The 20,505-nt window shown below is 41.0% G+C and overlaps 2 protein-coding genes across 7 annotated transcripts in view; both read right to left on the reverse strand.

Annotated features, from left to right (window-relative positions):
• Nucleotides 1-3,311: 3,311 nt before the first annotated feature.
• On the reverse strand, nucleotides 3,312-6,594 carry LOC148188956 (uncharacterized). The gene is made up of 6 exons (XM_088081443.1): nucleotides 6,556-6,594; nucleotides 5,765-5,836; nucleotides 5,538-5,656; nucleotides 5,355-5,412; nucleotides 5,156-5,250; nucleotides 3,312-5,046 (listed from the first exon to the last, which is right to left on the reverse strand). Exons 1-6 carry the CDS (start codon nucleotides 6,592-6,594, stop codon nucleotides 3,312-3,314), a joined length of 2,118 nt encoding a protein of 705 aa, XP_087937569.1.
• Nucleotides 6,595-8,082: 1,488 nt separating this feature from the next.
• The window catches only part of sh3tc2 (SH3 domain and tetratricopeptide repeats 2), a 28,983-nt gene continuing 16,560 nt past the window's right edge, over nucleotides 8,083-20,505 (reverse strand). For all 6 annotated transcript variants that reach the window (XM_088081273.1, XM_088081271.1, XM_088081270.1 and 3 more), the window contains 17 exons: nucleotides 20,344-20,487; nucleotides 19,235-19,436; nucleotides 18,982-19,055; nucleotides 17,574-17,769; nucleotides 17,249-17,385; nucleotides 16,958-17,008; nucleotides 16,222-16,526; nucleotides 14,770-14,964; nucleotides 13,419-14,279; nucleotides 13,098-13,318; nucleotides 12,842-13,008; nucleotides 11,770-11,947; nucleotides 11,528-11,678; nucleotides 11,141-11,263; nucleotides 10,824-10,974; nucleotides 10,487-10,683; nucleotides 8,083-9,237 (listed from right to left, as the gene is read on the reverse strand). In XM_088081273.1, coding sequence (XP_087937399.1) covers nucleotides 8,452-9,237; nucleotides 10,487-10,683; nucleotides 10,824-10,974; nucleotides 11,141-11,263; nucleotides 11,528-11,678; nucleotides 11,770-11,947; nucleotides 12,842-13,008; nucleotides 13,098-13,318; nucleotides 13,419-14,279; nucleotides 14,770-14,964; nucleotides 16,222-16,526; nucleotides 16,958-17,008; nucleotides 17,249-17,385; nucleotides 17,574-17,769; nucleotides 18,982-19,055; nucleotides 19,235-19,436; nucleotides 20,344-20,487 — 4,139 coding nt within the window. In that variant the 3' untranslated portion in view covers nucleotides 8,083-8,451. The remainder of the gene's footprint in view (nucleotides 9,238-10,486; nucleotides 10,684-10,823; nucleotides 10,975-11,140; nucleotides 11,264-11,527; nucleotides 11,679-11,769; nucleotides 11,948-12,841; nucleotides 13,009-13,097; nucleotides 13,319-13,418; nucleotides 14,280-14,769; nucleotides 14,965-16,221; nucleotides 16,527-16,957; nucleotides 17,009-17,248; nucleotides 17,386-17,573; nucleotides 17,770-18,981; nucleotides 19,056-19,234; nucleotides 19,437-20,343; nucleotides 20,488-20,505) is intronic.

The following is a 20,505-nucleotide window of genomic DNA, read 5'->3' on the forward strand; positions in this document are numbered from 1 at the left end:
TGACTAATTCACCAGATATTATTGTCTATTTTCAACTCATCCTGTCAGGAAATGTATAGATACAAAATCCACACCTGTTTCTAAGTCAATAGACGAACCTTCCTGCACAAATGGACACCATTATTGGACTTTAGGTGAACCCAAGCCCAAAATATGACTGGGAGGACACTTTCCATTATGCTCAGCCTGGATTGCTGCCATCACCAAGCAGATGGCGGAAATCTTTCTCTCTTACTCCTCCTCCTCTCTCTCTCACCTGTTGAAAGTGGTTGCGGCAGCCGATGCAACACAGGCTACAGCTGGAACTAGTCTTCCACTGCCCACCTCTGGCTAAACTGGGGAACAACAAGCATCATGGAGGCTTTTTACTGCTCAGCATGATAGCTCTCTCTTGTGGTACGTTCAAGGCACAGCATTATTGTCCAAACAAATTTGCTTTGTCCTTTCTCAGTGGTGGCTCTGAGGTTCAAACCACAGCAACAAGATTAGACAAAACACATGAACAAATTAGAGAACATGCATAGAAGATATAAAACATTGGAAATGATATCATCTCTTCCTCAGTGTCACATGGCTGGACAAACAGTGGAGAAATTCTCTTGAGTGTTTCCTGCGGGAAGAAAGTCTCGTCCCCTCCAATTTCTTACGATACATGTGGGAAGCCACTTACTGGAAACATCTGAAAATAACTCAAAATCAGCGAGCCTGTTTGAATGGTTTAGCTGTCTCTGCTTGCTTTTATGTAACATTTCTTAATTTTGAGGCCCTGACTAGAGGTATAACACTAAAGAAATTTTTGTAAATAGATATTTTCCTCCATGTTTTGGCCTCTTGGCCTCTTAAAAACCTTCTGAGGTGCAGATTTTTTAAAAGTCGTGTTACTTTGTATTTGTGTGGACATGTAAAACAAGGCATCTGGGAAACAGTGACAACGTAGTATTGCTACACCCCTTCACAGACAAACGGAGGCATCTGCTGTATCCAGGGATATTTGTTCCACCTGCAGTGTCTACAGTTTAAAGTCCACCAGTAATGATGGTTTTGAATCAGAACTGGTTGAAAGTTTAAAGAGCGAGATCGTTGTTAAAGAGGAGTGGAAGGAAAACTTTCAGGTGTCCAAAGCATCACTCGTATGTTTGAGTGAGCTCCTTTGTCTCTATATCAAATAGGAATCAACAGTGATAAGGTCTGCAGTAAGTGTTTTGGTTAAGTCAGGCACAAAAGGGGGAATTTGGTAGACAGCTAATGCTGGTAAATGTTTGGAGACATTTTTGTGTTCTGGTGTGGACAGATATATTTTGCAAAATGAAGGACATGTGGACAGATTTTCTTTTTTTTTTAAATGTAAGGAAATATGTACAGATGGTATTGTAGATGTCATTTTAAAGATTATTGACTCGCATTTGTGATATGTAGATGTGATGTGTCTAATTGTTTATGCAATATGGGACACTTTTAAGTAACAGGCATGAAGACATGACCATATATGGAGACTGCTCAGCAGATTATCCACCCTGCTGCTGATTGGATAGAGTTCAGCTCCAGCCTTGTTTTAAATCTCATGTGCATTGTCTTGTATAGCAAACCTGATGAGGCCAACGCGTTGTTTGCAATGTTTCACATGAAGACTTAATAAAAGAAGAAGCAATTCAGCCTCTTGTGCATGGTAAATCTACTGATTTACGTTCTTAAAGCTGGTAAAGCTGTATACGTGTAGACAGGGCCTGAAACCACACCTGTAGCAGCATTTTTCCTAGAGCAGACCAGCAGCTGGTAACAAATAACTTAACAAATGTAAAAAAGCCAACCTGCTTCTGTTGTTTGATTATATCCTAGGCCTTGTACTCACCTCTTTCTCCCCAGACCTGATGTCTTCAAACCATCTACTAAATGCCCTGAGACTCTCTTGCCAATCCTCCTCACCTGACATCCCCTTCCACTGACACACCTGTTTCCACTTTCCTCATCAGCCCTGGAGTCCATAACTCTCTGTTTCAGTCCACACACTCAATGTTTCAGTGTGCCTCTTGCCTGTACTTCATTTCTTTAAACCTGTTGTCTTTTACTTGAAATCTTAGATTCTACCTTTTAGGACTTTGGATTTACTTGCCTGCCTCTCAGCACGTCTGCTTGCCTAAATAGACTGAGCCCCTGAATTTTGCCCTTGTCTGTCTCATGATTCTTGCACATCCCAGTAAGACTATTCAATAAAAACACAGCTGATCCTGTCCTATCCCTTTTACATGAATTCACCAGCTGTGACATCAAGACTGTATAATATTATTATTGGGTTAATGTTAACTGACTGGTTACTTGTATTTTTCTGTTAAATTAATTAATTTATTATGTATTTATTTATTTATTCATTCATTGATGTTTTCAAGTTGGGTCCATCCACCTCTTGACCTTTTCTGACAATTCGGGAATTGGATTTTATGCAGTTTTTCACTGTGTACAAATAAACTAGAACTAAAAAAAAAAACTAAGCTGTTGCTGAATTATGTGGATGCTTTTAAAAGTTTCAGTAAGAGTATTTTTTTTTTCTTTTCTTATCTTTTCTTTTTGTCTTTGTTTGTTTAGTTGTTGAGTTTTTTGTTGTTGTTGTTTTTGTTTTGTTTTTTATCTCAGCCCTCGGGTGTTGGGCTGGAATAGACCTAGTGATCCACCCAGACATCAGGGACAAGTTTGACATCATCTGTCCCAGAGCAGACCTAGGCAGAGACTATGAGCTCTATAAGCTGTACCCAGTGAGGAGGGAGCAGGCTGTTACACCCTCTGTGGACTTTCTTGCTAAAACTGTATTTTAATGCATTTTGCTGATAATACTTTATTGGAAGTTAAACTGTACCATCTTTACTTATAACTGAATATATTTCCTCTTTGGTTTTATTATATTTTCTAAAGTAAAGCCTCTGAATACTACCTCTTTACAATAAATATGTAGACTGTGCAAACTTCCCTTTTTAAACTGTTCAGATACAGCCTCTTTCTGGGTATATCATTATAGCTAACAGCTGATTCACAGTTTTGCAGTTTAAATGATATCCTATACCAGTATTTGTGGATTTACACCATTTAGATGGTGTTACAAAAGAATCATTAACAACACAAAAACCTATAAAAAATGTCTATAATGTAAAATGTTTCATTTACACTTGAGTATTAAAATGTGAATCAAAAGATTCAAACGTAAAAACTGCGTACATACCTTTAAACAGTAAAGCATTTAAACAATTGTACACATGACCAAAATCATTTTGAAATGCAATGAAATTTTTATTGTATTTTATATACGTATATATACGTATATATTAATAAAACAGTGACTCGGCCTCTGAGTCTGTGACTCCGAAGCAGCAGCACACAGACTGGAAAAGAGTGCGGAAGAAGCCCCGCGCTCTCTTCTGTCTGTCCTCTGGGTACACTACAGTGACCACAGGCTCCAGAGGAGGGGTCAGAGGACCCGGTGACGCTGGCAGAGCAGAGACTGGTTGTCTGGTCACTTCTTGGCCGTCTTCCAGGCTTGGCCTTTCATTAGTGTCCTCGCTGTCCTGGACATCAGTGATGGGAGGTTCAATAGGAGCTGGTGGAGATGAAACCTCAGGAGAGCTTGTCTCTGGACTGGAGGTTGGCTGCTCTGTTTCAGCCAGACTGGTGGTGAAGCCGTCCTGCACCGCAGTAATAATCGCAGCTTCATCAGGAGGGGTCAGTGGAGACGGGGGAGCAGGAGGCTCAACCGAGGCTGGTTCTCTGCTGAGCTCTGGCTCTGTCTCCAGACAGCAGTCATCATCTTCATCCTCCCTGGCCTCAACGTCAGTCGCAAACGGAGGTTCAGTAGGGGGTGACGGAGGAGATGGAACCACTCTGGTGGGATCCGGATCATTGTCAAAGCTGGGTTTGTCGTCTTCATCCTCCCTGACCTCAACATCAGTATTAGATGGAGGATCAGCAGGGGGTGTTGATGGTGGAACCACAGCAGAGTTTTGGTCTCTGGTGGGTTCAGTGTCAAAGCCGTGTTTGTCGTCTTCATCCTCCCTGGCCTCTACATCTGTCGGGGATGGAGGGTCAGCAGGGGGTGTCAAAGGTGGAACCACAACAGAGTTTTGGTCTCTGATGGGTTCTTGGTCATTGTCCAGGCAGTATTTGTCACGGACACACTCCCTGGCCTCAACATCAGGTATCGATGGAGGTTCAGCAGGGAGTGTCACTGTGGGTGGAACCACAGCAGAGTGTGGGTCTCTGGTGGGTTTGTCTTTCTCAAGGCAGAGTTTGTCACTGACATCCTCCCTGTCCTCGACATCAGTAGTTGATGGAGGTTCAGCAGGGGGTGTCTGAGAAGCTGGAACAGCAGCAGAGCGTGGGTCTCTGGTGGGTTCTTCATTCTCCGGGCTGGCTTCGACATCAACAGCCTCCCTGTCCTCGACATCAGTTATAGATGGAGGTTCAACAGGGGGTGTTGGAGAAGCTGGAGGGGTTGAAACCACAGCAGAGTTAGTCTCTGGACTGGCAGTTGGCGGCTCCTTCTCAGTTACAGCCAGGTTTGACTCATCCTGGACTGGAGTGCTGGCAGCAGGTTCAGCATTGGGGGTCAGATGAGCCGGCACTTTGGGTCTCTGAGGCTGAAACAGCTCACTAATCTGTCCCGCTGCAACTTCAGCAATGTCACTCAGCAGCACTGGAGCGAAGCTGTTGATCCTGTTCACCAGAACATCACGTGGGAACATTTCCCGGATCACGGTCTGGATAGACTGGACCATCTCATCCCTGATGGAGCGGGAGAAGGGGACCTGATGGTCCACATGGGTGAGAGCGCCAGAGACTCGGTCCAAAACCGCCTTTGTTACCCCAACAGAAATCTTGCTCAGTCTCTTGGAGGGCATGTTCAAAAGTATGCAAGATGGAAGCACCCAGAAGCCCTGCAGGACTCGGGGTACGACCTCGAGCACCACCTCTGTAGGGCTGAGCAGTTTGGAGCTGGTAGGCTGCCTCTGCTTCTGTCTCAGGATCCTGGCGTACTTTTTGGCCAAGCGGAAGAATTCTGGATTTCTGTAGGTAACATTCATTAAAATTGATATTTAAAACACCTCAGAAAATCACAGAGATAAAATAACCACTGCAGTTAAACTGATGATAATACATGTCAAATATAACATACCGAAAAGCAGGCGGTAAGGCCTCTGGGAAGTTGAGGAGCATCCGGGCTTCAAACTCAATGTCCCGCATTTTGTTGCTGACATTTACTGCCCACATCTGAAACAAGAAAACAGATATAAGGTGCAGTTTTGACAAATTTAGAGGATAAAATAATAATATACTACAAACTGCTGTAAGTCTTGTCAGTGCTGTTGTCTTACCAGTGTCAGCAGAGGTTTGACATCCTCATCGAAATCCTCCAGTTCAAACTCCCAAAGGCTTTAATAAGAAGCAAAACAGAAGTTCTATTTTAACTACGCTGTATGCATCATTAGAGTAGCTTTAATATATGTGGAGAGTTTCAGGAGTAGTGACGGAGTGTCGTCATGTGTCTGAGTACTTACCGTTCTCTCACAGTATTTCTGCTTTCTTCCAAAATCAAGCTGATCAGGTCTTCAGCAGTCACCTGAGATGGGATCTGGTTTTTCTGCTGAAGCCTCAGGAGTTCTCTCATCAGTGCAATCTATGAAACACAAGACATAAGTCATCTTTTAATATAGAAAGACAAAGTTTAACAGGATGTATGTAGTATTTTATGTTAGCGTCTGCTTGCAAGGATAGAAGCTCTTACCTGTGACTTATAACTGGTAATAGTCCAGCAAATCTGCAGAGCCCGATCGTAAATGGGTGTGTCAAACAACACCTTTGAAGAAAATAAGACATGCTGATTTTAGATTTAATGCACTTTTTTCAAAATATATCTGAAAATGTTTAAAATCTAACTCATTGTAGTATATGTCAAGCTGATTTTACTTAAATAGGAAACTGATTGCATTGAAAAACATGAGTGAATATAACTACTAGTCTTAATTTATGTTTACTTTATATAAAATTGTTAAGTTTCCTAAAATGTAGTTGTATTTACTTAATCTTTGGATGTTATTTCCACTTTAAAAGGATGAGTTTGATTAAATCAATCTTTCTAAGTTTTGGCATCTTCAGTAAACCAAGTTCACTGTGCTATATACCTGTCTGCTGCAGGTTGCAAACTAATCAGTCATATTTGTATTTTCTTAAACATGTTCAGAAAAGAGAATTTGCAGATGTCCTAACTTTATCATTGACAAAGTCCTCTTTGTCATGATCAATTTTAGTTAGACTAACTTGATTTACTGAAGGTGCTAACACTTAATAAGGTAATGTGAATAAGGTAATTTCATTTTAAGTTTAACTTTACAACTTTACAAACTTAAGTAAATGCAGCTACATTTCAAATGAAGTTAAAAGTTGAATATACAGTAAACATAAATTAAGATTAATAGTTATATTTACTCTCCCTTTTCAAGGCAATTGTTTTCCAAGATTATGTTAAAAGATCAAGTTGTCAGATTTTCCAGTAAAGACAAAAACTTTCTCACATACCCTTATGGGTCGGTAGATTCCTCCTTCAAGAAACTCCATTATGATATTGTTTCTGTATCACAAGACAGAACAATAAAACAGGCAAAGCGACGATGCAAATTCAACAAGCGTAAACTCAACGATAGTCTCGAGAGTGGTCGAACACGGTCGATCTTTCTGGCACAAATGAACAGAGTTCAGAGTGAAGGCAGGTCAAGAGTTCTTCTGACTGTTCCATCACGATTCTAAAATTCTAGCTGAGTGATGTCACACCAACATGCTCTGAGAGGTCAGCCAAGGACATGGCTTCTCTAAATATTGTTATTATTTAAAATCTATTATCAATATTATTATTATTATTATATTATCAATAGGCCACTACTGTGAAATGATGCATACATTATGTATCAAACAATATGATCAACAAAACCCTAGTTTATGGTGTAATGAGGTGCCATTGATGATATGCTGATATTTTGCTGATATATTGTTATCCATTTTGCTGTAAATAATGAATGTGGTCATAATCTATATTTGCTTGATGTTTTTTATCCATCTGTCCCCTAAAACGCCATTGTTGTCCAAAAGCTAATCCAAACATGTCAATGAGCCACACTGTTGCACTGGGTGACATGTTCCTTGATTACTGAGTGCAGAGACAGCAGTTTATTTTTGTGTCAATCCCACACACAAGCACACCATTCTGCTGCCATGAATACATGCTGGCCTACCAACTGTATATAAATTGTGGAAGAAAATAAATCTATTTAACATAGCAATGTATCCTCGTACAGCAGTTCATATATCTTAAAAATGTGGAAGCAATGGTTCATATGACTAACTTTTTAGTGCCCCACGAATGCTGCTGTCACACTGCATACTTGACTTTGAGTTACAAACTTGACAAAAAGTTATCTAGGTTTGGTTAAAGGCAAGTACAATTACTTAGGTTAGGTTTAGAAAAAGTAACATGGGTTTTTGTATTCTGTGTGTGATTTAAAGTCAAGTGCTTAAAGTAACATACTTAACGTTAAATTATGTAGGTAAACTTCGGGAAAGTTAAGATGCATAGGTTATGGAATAGAAACATGGTGAGGTGTCCCTTAAAACAACTTTTTGGTTAACACAAACACCAGTTTCCTGGGGGAAAGTCCTGTGTTTGTTTGACCCATCCACCACCTCAACTTGAATCATTACATTGAGTTATGCTATTTATACAACTTTCTTCTTTTCTTCTGTGATTGCGGCCTTCCTGATTACATGGTTAAACCTTTGAACAGTGTGTGAGAACAGCATGATTTTGTTTTTTTGTTTTGTTTTTCTAAGATTTAAATAGCTGAGAAAATATGAAGACACTGACAAACATTGCTTATTATGTAAATACTATTTTGTTTCCTGAAATCCCATCATGTTTTCTCTAACACTGCTTTTTCTGATTTGTTTTACATTCTCATTTTTCATGTTTTTTTTTTTCTTTTTTTTGTCCAATGCTGTTGTGCTTTGCACCTCAAGGCCCTTATTTGAACAGAAAGCACAAAAACACTCAGCAAACAAAATAACCTTCTTTATGTTTGAGTCATATCTTCCAGAGATACAAAAACACATATATATTACAAAAAAAACATATATTACAAGCACAATGCACTGTCATAAGCACAGAATATATTATACAAAAGGCACATGCTTTAATGTCAGTAAATCTCTGAAAACTTCAAAATACTGACATCATCTGTCCTACAATAAGTGCCATGTGGCTGGAACGCTGGAGTCAGTTTGCTGGTCAAGACACGTGTGACCAGACGGAGGAAATGTCAGTGAAGAACATAAAGTGCCAATGAGAGACTGTGTGTAGACTGTGTTCATTGGTGTGTGTCACCAGTCTCACATTTATCTCTCTCTGTTGCTATGCTAAAAGTCTCAGTCAGTGTCCGACTGATTGTCCCCAACGTCCTTTTGAGTAGGATCTGTATGAGTTTCTTTCAAGGGTGTGTTTTGTTCATCCTGAATATCTGTGTTTTGGGAATCTGTGTGTTTGGTGATGTCACCTGTGTGTATTTGACTGGGCATGCTGTGGTCAGTGTCAAAGCCTGTCCCATCTGTTTGATTCTGATAAGTTTGTAAAGTGTCCGTGGAGGTGCTGGAGTCTGAGATCTGCTCCTTGGCTGTGTCAAAGGACTCGGTAAGAATACTGTCACTGAAGGACTGACTGGCAATGGTTTCTGTCTCTGACCCAAAGGCGTCCACAAATGCACCATCTGCATCCAAATTAATGGCGTGATCTTTCCCATTACCATCTCCAATATCAGTGTCTGTGTGTGTATCTGCAGTGTCTCCATTGGTTATACAAGTTCTTGAAAATGAGCTATCAACATGTTTTTCATTTTGAGGCATAGATGTGAGGACGCCATTTCTCTCAACTGAACTTTCTGTAAGTTCCATATCAGCATCAGAGTCCTCTTCCTTCTTTTGGCCAGGCTCTGTGTCTGCATCCTCTCCAACAGCAGCGCCTTCCTTTCCAGCCAGAACTCGCTTCAGACTCTGGGCTCTGTCTCTGTAAACTTGGCACAGCTCAGCATCGGGCATGTGGTTGCCGTGGATCTCGGCCAGCTTCATGTACACCACGTACAGAGCCTCTGGGTTAGCTTTGTCCTCCAGGGCCGCGGCCAGAGCCAACTGGAAGTAGCCCACCGCATCAAAAGAATCCTGGGGACAGAGTGCACAGAGCAGAGGTCAGAACAGGTTTCATTGAAACTGAACACATCATCGTCACTTCTGACTGCTTGGTTTAACACCAATTACTGTGAAATGGCTCCCAAAAGGCAATTACTGTTGCCCTGCTGAAATAAAATACTTATTTTTTTGTGGGATAAGGGAAAAATCTGCAAAAATCAAACTGTCAGCCACTTGCCCTTGTATTAAAGTAAAAATCAAGGTAAAGGACTGTGCAATTATCTTTTCATTACTGATCAAGATCTGATTATCATTAACAAGGAAATGGCCCTTTGAAAGAAGAAGTCGAAAAATGTATACATTTATTATTTTTTTAATTTATAAAGAGAATCAGATATTTGAAATGTATTTATCAGTTTTATTTCCTGTGTAACAAAAACAATGTTGTGTTTCTTTCACGATCTCAGGTTCTGACTTACATTGTGGACTTTGTTTTGGGGTTTTGGTATGTTTTCATGTGACTCGTGTTCTGTTTCCAGTTTTATTTTTGTAGTATCTATCCTCATGTGTCATGTCTGGTTTTACTTTGTGTCTTTGTGTTTCCCTGATTAGTTTCACCCGTCTTATATTAGTCTCGTCTCCTCCCTGCACACCTGTTTCTGTTTTAGTCTGTTTGCTCCACCCTTGTTTCCTGCCACACCTTCATTTATTAGTCAATCCTTGTGTTTCCCTCTCATTCACTGTGTCCACCTACCTCAGCTGTGTTTCTGTATTTTTGGCAACCTGTTTTGCGTTTTGTGACATTTTATCAGTATTAAAGCTCGCTTTTTGTTTGTACACCTGGCTCCTTGTTTTGTTCTGCATTTGGGTCTTCATCCAGCCTCACCTGTGAAAATTTCACATCTGATCACATCTGAAAATGTTATTTTCTTTAACTGCTGTGTTAACAAAAATTACCAACAGCAAATCTAAAGCAGTGTCAAAGTTTTTTTTCATGCCATAGAGTGTCAAAATTTAAGAAATGACAAGAAATGAGGGAGAGAGCTCAGGCCACAAGGGCAAACTATCACGAAAACTAATTAACTAAAATTTTATTGATATCTCAAGTTATTCCATAATCAAAGACCTGTCAATTAATCTGTCAATGATTGCAGTTTTTTTTTTGTTTGTTTGTTTTTTTTTTTTTGCGTGATGTGGAGGTAAAATTCCAGCAGAAGGTTCCTTTTAGAAACATACTATATATATTCTGTTCACTCATGCAAACACAATTGGGCTCCTGTACCTTCAGTTTGTGTAGCGTGAGATTGCCCAGTCTGCAGTACACTTTGGTGTAGTAGCGAGCCTCCATGGGGTCCTGCAGGACGGGCGGGCAGAGGGACAGGGACTTGAGGTAGTAGTTTTCTGCCATCTCGTACTGCTGCAGGCTGTAGTAAACTGTAGCCAGCCGGTGGTAGGCTGTCCTCTCATTCACTTGCACACCTGAGGAAAAACAACACTGATCCCTATTAACAAACCTGTTCTGAATCAGCATTGCTACAGTGATTGCAGCTGATTGTGCACGGTAACTAACAGTCATAAGACACAGATTCTACTGTAGAGTCCTCTGTAGTCCTCTGCACCTGTTTTGCTGGCCACCTGAACAGCCAGTGTTGCGTATTGCAGAGCCTCCTCTTGCTCTCCCTGGTTCATCAGCAGCTCTGTCAGTTTACTCAACAAACGGAACTCTGAATGGATGTCCTTGATGCTCCGTGCAAACGGCAGACTGCCATCCTGAAACCAGACATGGATGGTTTTATTAAATTAGATCAGTGGTGCCCAGAACAACAATTTAACTGAATCAAAATAAAACACACTGCAGTTTATCATGGAAACACTTTATCATGGGGTTGTAGACTGACAAAATACACCAAATGTATTTTATTTTGCATCGTCTTACCCTGTAGAAAGGCAGTGAAGCCATCCGGTTCCTGTGGCCTTTAAAGTAAACGTCTCCTGCCTCCTCGTAGATGCTCATGGCAAAGTGGTGATCATTCATCCTAAGGGCTGTTTTCACTGCTGCCTGTTGATCAAGTTATACTTTCAGTTAACACTGATTGCATATCTAAGATTAGAATGTGAAGCTAAACTATATGTAATATAATGATTGTCAGGAAAGTCCTCTATATAATTTAAAATTAAAAAAAGTAATAAATCATTTAAATGAAACACTGGCAGCTTTGTGAGGACATGAAAAAGCTGTATTTTTTGCTGCTCATGAATGATTTAACAGCGATTGCTGTAATCATTCCACCTTATACATTGTCACACGCTCCCTCCTTTTTACCTGGAGGTACATGTCGGCGAGCTCGTCCTCCTGGATGAGGTAGTAGATGCGTCCCACCTGCAACCAGGTCTCTGACTCTTCCTCTCTCTTGCCCAAATCAATAGAAATCCTCAGGCTTTGCTTGGTGTAGTCCAGAGATTTACGAGATGATCTACAATTCACAAGAATTGTGATTGTTTTGGTCAAAAAACAAAAGATGGAACAAGAATAAGAATGATTGGGGAGGGGAAGCAGAAACTAACCTCTCAGTGTTGAGTGAGAGGTAGAGGCTGCTGAGGATTTCCAGATACTCTCCCTCCAGTCTCTTGTCTTTCAGCTCTCTGGATACCGAAACACAGTGCTCATAGTAGACGATACTCTGGCCGTACAGCAGCATGTCATCATACAGCCGACTCAGCACCTTGGCCACCACCATCTGACCTATGAAATAAAAAAAAACCATCTGATTTCAAAACATCAACTATGTACCTGTTGCTCCTGACACTAAACTCACTGTGGTACAATTTGTGATATTAAATAAGAAAAACATAAAAATCTGACCTGAACTGTACACTGATATAGCTGATAATATTATTAATAACTTACCATAGCTATATTTTTTATCAGAATTTAAATAAGAAATTACAGTACAAATATGACAACATTTGAAATTGTTTAGACACAGTGTTGCCTTTGGGCTACATGATTTGTCCACCAGGGGCACTGAAAAGTTTAGTTTACACTGTAAATGATCCCACTTGTGTTAAAAATTAAATAAATAAGCAAATATATTTCACTTTGATATTTTTTAACAATAAATAACAATATCAGCCTCAATGACCCTTGTGATCAGTATCTTATTAAGTTTTTTGTTTTGTTTTTTTTAATAAAACATTGCCTAACAAACACACATTTAATGAAAACCAGTATTTTAACATTTTTGGAAAATGTGTGTATTTGATTTCTTGCTGAAAGGTAAATGAAAATATTGATATGCCCTATACACTGCTTGTTTCTGTATCATCAGCAGCCACTTTGCAATTTGTAGCTTTGCAAAGTGACTGGAAAGTGGGGCAACTAGCTAGCCAGTTGTGGTTTGTAAAAAACATATAACATATTAATTAGAAGTGCATTTCTTTAACCTTCTAACAGAGTCAGGTTAGTGGTTTTCTCCTGTTTGCAATCTTTGAGCTAAACTAAGTTGAGATAAACTAATCTAGTGTGGTTGGTAGGCAGGATTGTTATCAATCTTCATCGTCTAATTTTTGGCAAGAGAGGAAATCAGGGTGTTTTCCGAAAATCAAACTATTCCTTAATATGTTAATTTGTACTCACTGTGTAAGTTTCTGGCATGTAGTGCAATTAATAGCCCCATTTCATAACACGCCCTGCTGTCCTGACTTTTCCTCCTGTCTTTGTAGCTCCGCCCGAGCCACAGGTAGGTCTGAACATGCTCCTCGTCTGTGGGGCTCTCCCAGAGCTCCAGAAAAAGACGCAGGGATCTGGGAACATAGTCACCATCACAGTAAATAACTCTTTAAGTTTTTCTGCATTTGTTGAGTTTCCTTGGTGAAAGAGACAGATATCTGACCTGACCAGGAAGCGCTCTGCTACCGTAGACGCCCCCACATCCAGTGCCAGGCAGCCCATGTTGGCCAGTGCTAGAGCCTGATTCCTCTGGTTTCCACTTTCCCTGGAGATCACCAGAGCACAGTGGAGATGCCAGCCTGCCTCTGGGATGCGACCTTGCCTCCTCAGACACAAAGCCAAGAGGTTGTGGATCACTCCTCGCTGCGTGGGACTGTCTGTGCCCTGCAGAGACATGACATGTCATACAGAAGAACAGGTTAAAGCTACATTTTAAACCAATTCCTTCCACAGAAGCTGATGTGAATAGCAATGTCTGCTGTACCTGGAGTGATGTGAGCAGCGGCTGGAGGACATTCTGGGCCCTCTCAGCCTGGCCCGTCAACACCAGCAGCCACCCGAGCAGCACAGAGGCCTCAAAGCCCTCCTCCTCATTGATGTGACCTCCTGTCTCCACAGCTTGCTGAGCGCAGCGCACCGCCTTATCGAGAGCATCGTACTGCTGGTAGACAGTCGCCAAACCCTGACACAGGTCCCTCTGAGTCTTCATGTCCTCCCCTCGTTCGGCTATAATCAGGGCCTGCTGAAGGTAAATCACAATCTGTGCAGGGAGCAGGGAGGTTCCCTCCTTCCAGCGCGGGTTTAAGCGAACAGAATTCCTGATAAACAACTCAATCCTTTGAAAAGCATCATGAAGGGAGTGGTCTTGTCTTGAGTCCAGACTCAGAGAGGCCAGGGCTAAGTAAGGCATATATTTACGATGATAGAGCCAGCTCAGGAGCCAGTTGAGGTCCAAAGGAGCTATGGGACCCCCACTGGCAGCAGAGAGAGTCACAGATAGAAACTGGAGACGCTCGACGAAGGGAAGAGCGTCATCAGTCTTCCTGAGAAGCAGGAAGAGGCTGGAGACGAGGTAGCAGACGCGAGCTTCCAGGTGTTTGTCTCCCATCACCACTGATCTCCTCAGGAGCAGCTGCAGCAGCTCAAGCTCGTCTGTGGACGTGAAGGTGTGGCAGGGGAGACAGAGGAGCAGGGCACTGGCCTTCTCCAGGGTCTGCGGCAGTTTGTCTGTCATACGCTGCTTCAGATAGACAGCGGTAAGGTTCGTGAAAAGAGCGACGAGGAGTGGCGTGTCAGAGAAACTGTGCACACGAACACTGAGAGCCTCCTCATAGTACACACGGGCCTGAGAAAGGGGAAAACATAAATTTATGCATGATAAGGTTTTGTATATTGTACTGTCTTGTGACAGACTCAAGCCAAGAGAGAGGGAGACTGAACAAGTGTCTCTGTTGTTGATGTGGGAAAAAAGTGGAGTAAAAAAGGCAAAGAAAGGTACATATCTCTTTTTTCATTTGGCCTTAGTCTCTTACAGTGTTATTAATGAGCAGCAAATTTACATAGCTTCCCCTAGAGGCCCGGTGGCCTTCCATTGGATTTGCAGCTTTTTTTTTTGCTGCATTTGTTTTCAGGGTTTTTGTGCTTTTGACTTTGCATCGTTTCTGTATTTGCAGCATTTGGTTATGTACTTGTTTTGGATTTCTGCAGCACTGTTTTTGAGCTGGCATTATTTTTCTGAAACTCTAATGGAAAGGGTTGTTTGCCCACCGCACTTTAGGGATGATTAAAACATATTCATAATAAACACATGTTGATGCTGGAAATTACACACAAACCTGGGAGAACTTCAGTTTACGGGCACAGAGTCTTCCCAGGAGGAAGCATGCCCGTCGATGTGCCCAGTGTAAGCCCATCCTCTTGGCGCACTCCCTGACACTCTCTAGATGCCCTGATAGCTCGTCCTCAGTCTTACCACTGAAGGTCACCCACAGGAAGGAATACTTCAGGTCGTACAGAGGCAGGAAGTCCTCCTGGAAGAAATAACAAACAAAAGAATTAAGACGGGTGTCTCGCTGTATGGGACACAAATGAAAATAATAAAAATGCAGCCACAATCATTTATATATGACAACCAAATGCTTTTAGTGATCAGAAGTGTATTAATAAGCCATAACACCATTTTTTCATACATGGGGGCGACTGGAGTACTCTCAGCAAAAACTGTTTTATTGACAAAACGCAGAAGCTATATTAATCAACTGAAATTGACCACATAATAATTGTCCTCATAAATGGACAATTTGAGAATGATATGTAAAACAACATAGTGGAAAGCACCAGCAACAGGCACTTATTCACAATGTGAAGCAGTTGCCATTTTAAACATGTTGGTAATGTGAAAGAGTTAGCAGTTCAGTTAGGTTAAGGTAACAAAGCTACTTGGTATTAGGAAAAGATTATGGTTTGAGTGAAAATTTGTACATTTGTTACATTACTTAAGTTACATGCCTAAGAACCTAATGTAACGTGGTACTAAACCATGTTAGTACGTTATAGTAGTAGTTACATCACATACATAAGTTGAGCACATTATAGCAAAAGTTGCAATAAGTCAGTCTTGACTTTTAATTTCACACGAGACATGTACAGTGGTCTCCTGGGTAAAAGTCCTATGTTTTTTTGACCCACCCATCTACCCTGACCTCCTAGCTACGCGGACTTTGTCACTCTTTATTCTGTCACCTGACTTCCTCTTTTGCTCATTTCATAATTACTGCAGCCACTAGAGGTTGCATCTAACAATAAATGTGAACATGGGTCATAATGAACTGCTTCCACAGATCCTATACAGACATTTTTTTGTTTGTTTGTTTTTGGGTTTGTTTGGGTTTTTTTTGTTACACAGAAAACAGAGTTCCAAGCCAACAAGTGAGTCATCTGATGGTGGCATCAGGGGAACTGTTGTAGATAGGCACTCGGGTACATTTACTTCGGACTAATTTTCATGCATCATCATGCAATAAAATGAAAACGGCAGTGCAAGAAAAACTGTTGGCTTCCTGTTTCTGCATCATTGACATCAAGGTTAGATGTTTTTATAGGCCCTAAAATGTGAAACTGCATCTTGAAATCTTAAGGTATCAAAAAAGTATTTAAAAAAAAGACAGCAAGAGGGAAACAAGAAAAAACCAACAAAGAAAAAATGGTAAGCATACAATCTGTTTTTTTGCTTCTATTCTTGGCTCTGCAATGAATAACTCAGGGAATAAAGCAGGGACTCTGCAGACCTGGAAGTGTTCGTGGTTGAGCAGGGTCAGTGTGGGGTCACTGAACTCTGAGTCCTCCCCCTCCCAGCTGTTCTCCTCCAAGAAAAGAGGTGGGTCTTCTTGGAACTCGTCCAGTTCTCTAAATGTATCATCCAGTGTGAAGGACAGGCGCTCTCCCTTGCGTGGCAGGGGATTGTGGGACTGATAGAAGGACAGACGAGGGGAGGAATAAGAGAAAGAGGCTCGAGGAGAGGAGTGGTACGGTGGTGTCCCTCCACTCTTCTCTGACATGACGCTCTGACGGGCGCTCGCAGGAATCTTATGGTCTAGAGAGAAGATTGATAAAGCTGATGTTAATTTTTCAAGCTGTTTTAGTACCTTTGAAACATGGACTGACATCACTTATCCTGCGGTGCATTAGGACACATTTCACTAGTATTTCAACATTTGAATCCTCAGCAAATTGTATTGGTCTACTTCAAAAACATTCGGAAAAAAGGCAATGAGAAACTTGGCAAGAAATTACAAATATAGAAAATTAATTTTAAAAAAGCTTGGGTAAAATGTCCAGAGAACAATTTTCAGGTAAAATTTTGTACTTACTAATTTCTTGCTGATTTCTGGGTCATTTCTTCACACATTTCTTAAACTGCTCATTGCCTACTTCCCATGTTTTGAAAGAAATCAAGACAATTTGTTGAGGTTTCAAAAGATTAAGCTTATAAGCATCCTCAATAAATTATATAAACTGCATTACCATGTTTTGGCCGACTCCTGATGTACATGAAGTCAGTCTCGTCCAGTCTGTCTGAAAACACACAAGGTAAATCAATTTAAGCATCAACTTTCCAGTTGGGGCTAAAGATGGAAACATTTTTTTTTCCCAGAATGAATCACTAACAGCATTACTCTTTGGGAAACAAACAGGAGCTTCACATCAAACCAAACATGACCTATATTTCAGTCATGGCTCAGTGGCACAACTCTTCCACTTCCCCTATTCAAAAAAATGTACAGTATCTGTTGATCAGCTCAGTCACTCCTTTACCTAGCCTGTACACAGAGCTGATGTCAGTCGAGAAAAGTCTCTCCAGCAGGCTGCTGTCGCTTGGCTCAGAGCTACATGGGTTAACCTGAGCCAGGCTGGCCTTCTCCTCCTCAGTCAGAAAGACCAACCTCCCGTCTCTATGTGAGAAAAACAAAGGCGGCATTATCACTTCTGCTGTCTCTCCAGCCCCCGTCACCCCACCCAGACTGCAGATAGCTTTTTGTAAAAGATCGGCTCAAGACTGCAAACAGGAGGTTTTAAGATGCAGTGCTTTTCATGACCACACCATGCATTAATTAATGATAAAAAAATTAGAGCTTCTTACAGGGGTACCATGTCCAGAGGCTTGACATGGGCCTTATGTACAAAACCAGTGCGACCTGTGGAAGTGTGTGTTCCTATGAACACGCCCAGGCCTCGGATTAGTAGACCCTGGATCTCCACAATGTCACCTTGACTCAGCTGAAGCTCATCCGGGCCAACTGGACTGTAGTCGACCACTGCTACACAGGAACCTGTCACTGAGATATTTGAAAGGGAGAACAGGAAAAGCAAAAGACATTACAGTTGTCTGATCATTAATATGATGACACTGTATTTTTTTGTTTTTACTTTTATATGGTCCTTTAAGGCCAAAGAATCACAGAATATAATAGTTTAAATGCTTTTCACAAGTGCATACAGGTTGGAGCTGCTATTATGTCTAAGCATATTAGTATTGATCCACTGTGGCAGTGCCTTGCTCTGTTTTCCAGTAATTGGCAGGTGGAAGAGTTTGATATTATCCTCAGTAAAACTATTAACTTCACAATCACAATATGTAGCTACGTTACATCAAAAATTTAGACTGCTCACAATATATTTTTCTGACTTTTGTTAGGAACTTGATCTCATATAATTGAAATTCAGGAATCAAACTATGTTCAACCCAAATCAGCCCAAAACCAAATCTTCTGTCTTGGTTGAGCTGTATACTGTGAGCTAGCTCACTGGCAGATGCAGTAAATGTGCACTTCCTTCTGCAATGTCATACTGTTGGTAGGTGTGGTTCAGTAGAAAGTAAATAGTTCCTACATGAAACTGCTCACAACAACATCTGTGAATTGTCTTGAATAACCAGGTCATGATTTCAGAACAGAGACATTGATTTTGAATATTTCAAATGTCAGTTTTTGGCAGATGGCAATATTTGGCAATATCTCCAACACTTGGAAACTCACACCAAAACAATTTAATCTGATAAACAGCACTAAAGGTAAAAGGACAAATATGTATTTTTGACTTTGACATTCAACACATACAGTGTATCTACAATTAGCAAGTTCTAAAATAAGATTTAAATTTTATCTCCTTATAAAGTGTGTCCAATGTGTTCCCAGACAGTTGCCTATTAGGATATCTAGTAGATGTTAGCACTGCTTGTGTCCACTTGATAAATTTAAGTCCAATATTGACTCTTTGAAAAACTCTTGAGGGAAATATCTGTCTCCTTAACTACTAAATGCTCCACTATGTCCACCAGCTTGTCGCTAACTGCGCTAACTGAGCAGGTTGTGTAGAGTGGGATTTTTGATTTTCATTAAAAAAATGCTTCCAATCAACACTTTAAGAGCTGCTTTCAGCCAGTTCATCATAACTTCCCATGGCAAAATCAGTGGAGGAGTTTAACATATCTGCACCTGACAGCAGTGGGCTTAATGTTTGAACACGTGTTATATGCAGAAGGTTTTTACCAACTGGATGTTCGAATGGTTCCTTTTCTGCTGGCAAGCATCCAGCATTGCCCGGGTACTTCCTCAGGAACCACCTGACCAAACAGGAAGTATACTTTAACTTATGCACACACATGTCCACCATCTGTAGAGCTGCACTGCTTGTTCAGCCAAAAGTCTGACAAGAGAAAATGTTAGTCACACTGTTGCTTACAGTGTAAATCAAGGAATGTGTAGCAGAAGTGGCTCATTTGAGGAACACAAAGTGACTCACTGATAGAAGGGGTAAGGCAGCGGTTGCATGGCGTTGACTGGCACCAGGCCATGGTTTCCTGTGGAGAGCATGGTGCCCTCCCACATGTTGTCCTGCCCTGTGTCCCTCACCATCAGCAAGTCGTTCTTTTTGAACGACAGCTGCTCTTCGTTGTCCTCATCCTGCTCACTTCTTGTGAATAGCGCCTTAGCAAAGAAGGATCCTGCAAAGAGACTGCTTTGTTAGTAGACTGATACAACCTCTGCAACCCCCAAACACATACAGGTAGCACAGATAAACATGTGTGCATCCAGAAAGTCCTTCCATCCGGTGTTTTTATGTTAAGAAAAGTCATCACACTTCAGTTTGAGATCAGCAAAAGTGCTGCAGCCTCTGTGGCCTCATTCAGTCACAGGCAAATGATGGATGCTTTATATCCACCACCTATTACGTTAATGTAATTCTCATCACTATTTGCCAGCACTGCAGTTTTATTACACATTTCCGTGAAGCTTTTTGCCTCGGGGAAATGTTGAGGGGAAAGTAGTAATGTTTGTGTAGACCAGACTGGAGGAAATCAATATACATTCTTGTAGTGTACTAGTATAATGGTTATGCTTTAACAGAACTTATTTTATAATGCATGAAAAAATTAGAGCAAATTGCCAAAATTAAATGATATTGGCCTGTGCAATACAGAAAAGGGAAGTTGTTTCCATTAATAGAAATGGGATCATAATTCTGACTTGTAATTAGAAGCCCATTATACTTTAGACATTGGCTGAACAGAGTGAGGCACATAAGCTCTTCTAATGGCAATAAAGCATCCTCTGCTATAATTTGTCCAAAGTCATGTGTGACTCTATTTTTCATAGTGTTAATTGGGGTCAGTGAAAATGGATTCAAAGTAATGGGATCAAATGGCAGCTGCAGTTAGTTACTATATAATTAGAGTGACAAGATTCAAGAAACTTCTGACAATAAATAGTGCAAATATTCTAAGAGTTTTTTCGAAGGGAAGAAAATCTCACATTTAAATTTGCAGTCTTTCAACCTCTGTGTTAATGATAAATCTGCTTATAAAACACCCAATGGGCTTCTATAAAATGACAGAGCTTAACATGACTGACCCTCCTGAAGTAACAGTCCGAGGTAGAGGGTGGCCAAATGTTCCTCGTCCACAGTTACATTGATCTGCAGGTCACTGAGCAGCTCTGGGTCCAGCCAGAAGGACTGATCACACAGGAAGTTCTCCAAGCAGCGAGCCACAAAACCTGAAACATAGCACGGGC

The sequence above is a fragment of the Plectropomus leopardus genome, chromosome 8, assembly GCF_026936395.1.
Source record: "Plectropomus leopardus strain MGB_pleo_1.0 chromosome 8, ASM2693639v1, whole genome shotgun sequence".
Classification (NCBI taxonomy): domain Eukaryota; kingdom Metazoa; phylum Chordata; class Actinopteri; order Perciformes; family Serranidae; genus Plectropomus; species Plectropomus leopardus.

Coding starts and splice junctions, on each gene's coding strand:
- LOC148188956 (XM_088081443.1), bottom strand. CDS start 6,594: ATGGAGTTTCTTGAAGGAGGAATCTACCGACCCATAAGG. Junction 5,837..6,555: donor GAATCTACCGACCCATAAGG/GTATGTGAGAAA, acceptor TTTTCTTCAAAG/GTGTTGTTTGACACACCCAT. Junction 5,047..5,155: donor GCCTTACCGCCTGCTTTTCG/GTATGTTATATT, acceptor TGTTACCTACAG/AAATCCAGAATTCTTCCGCT.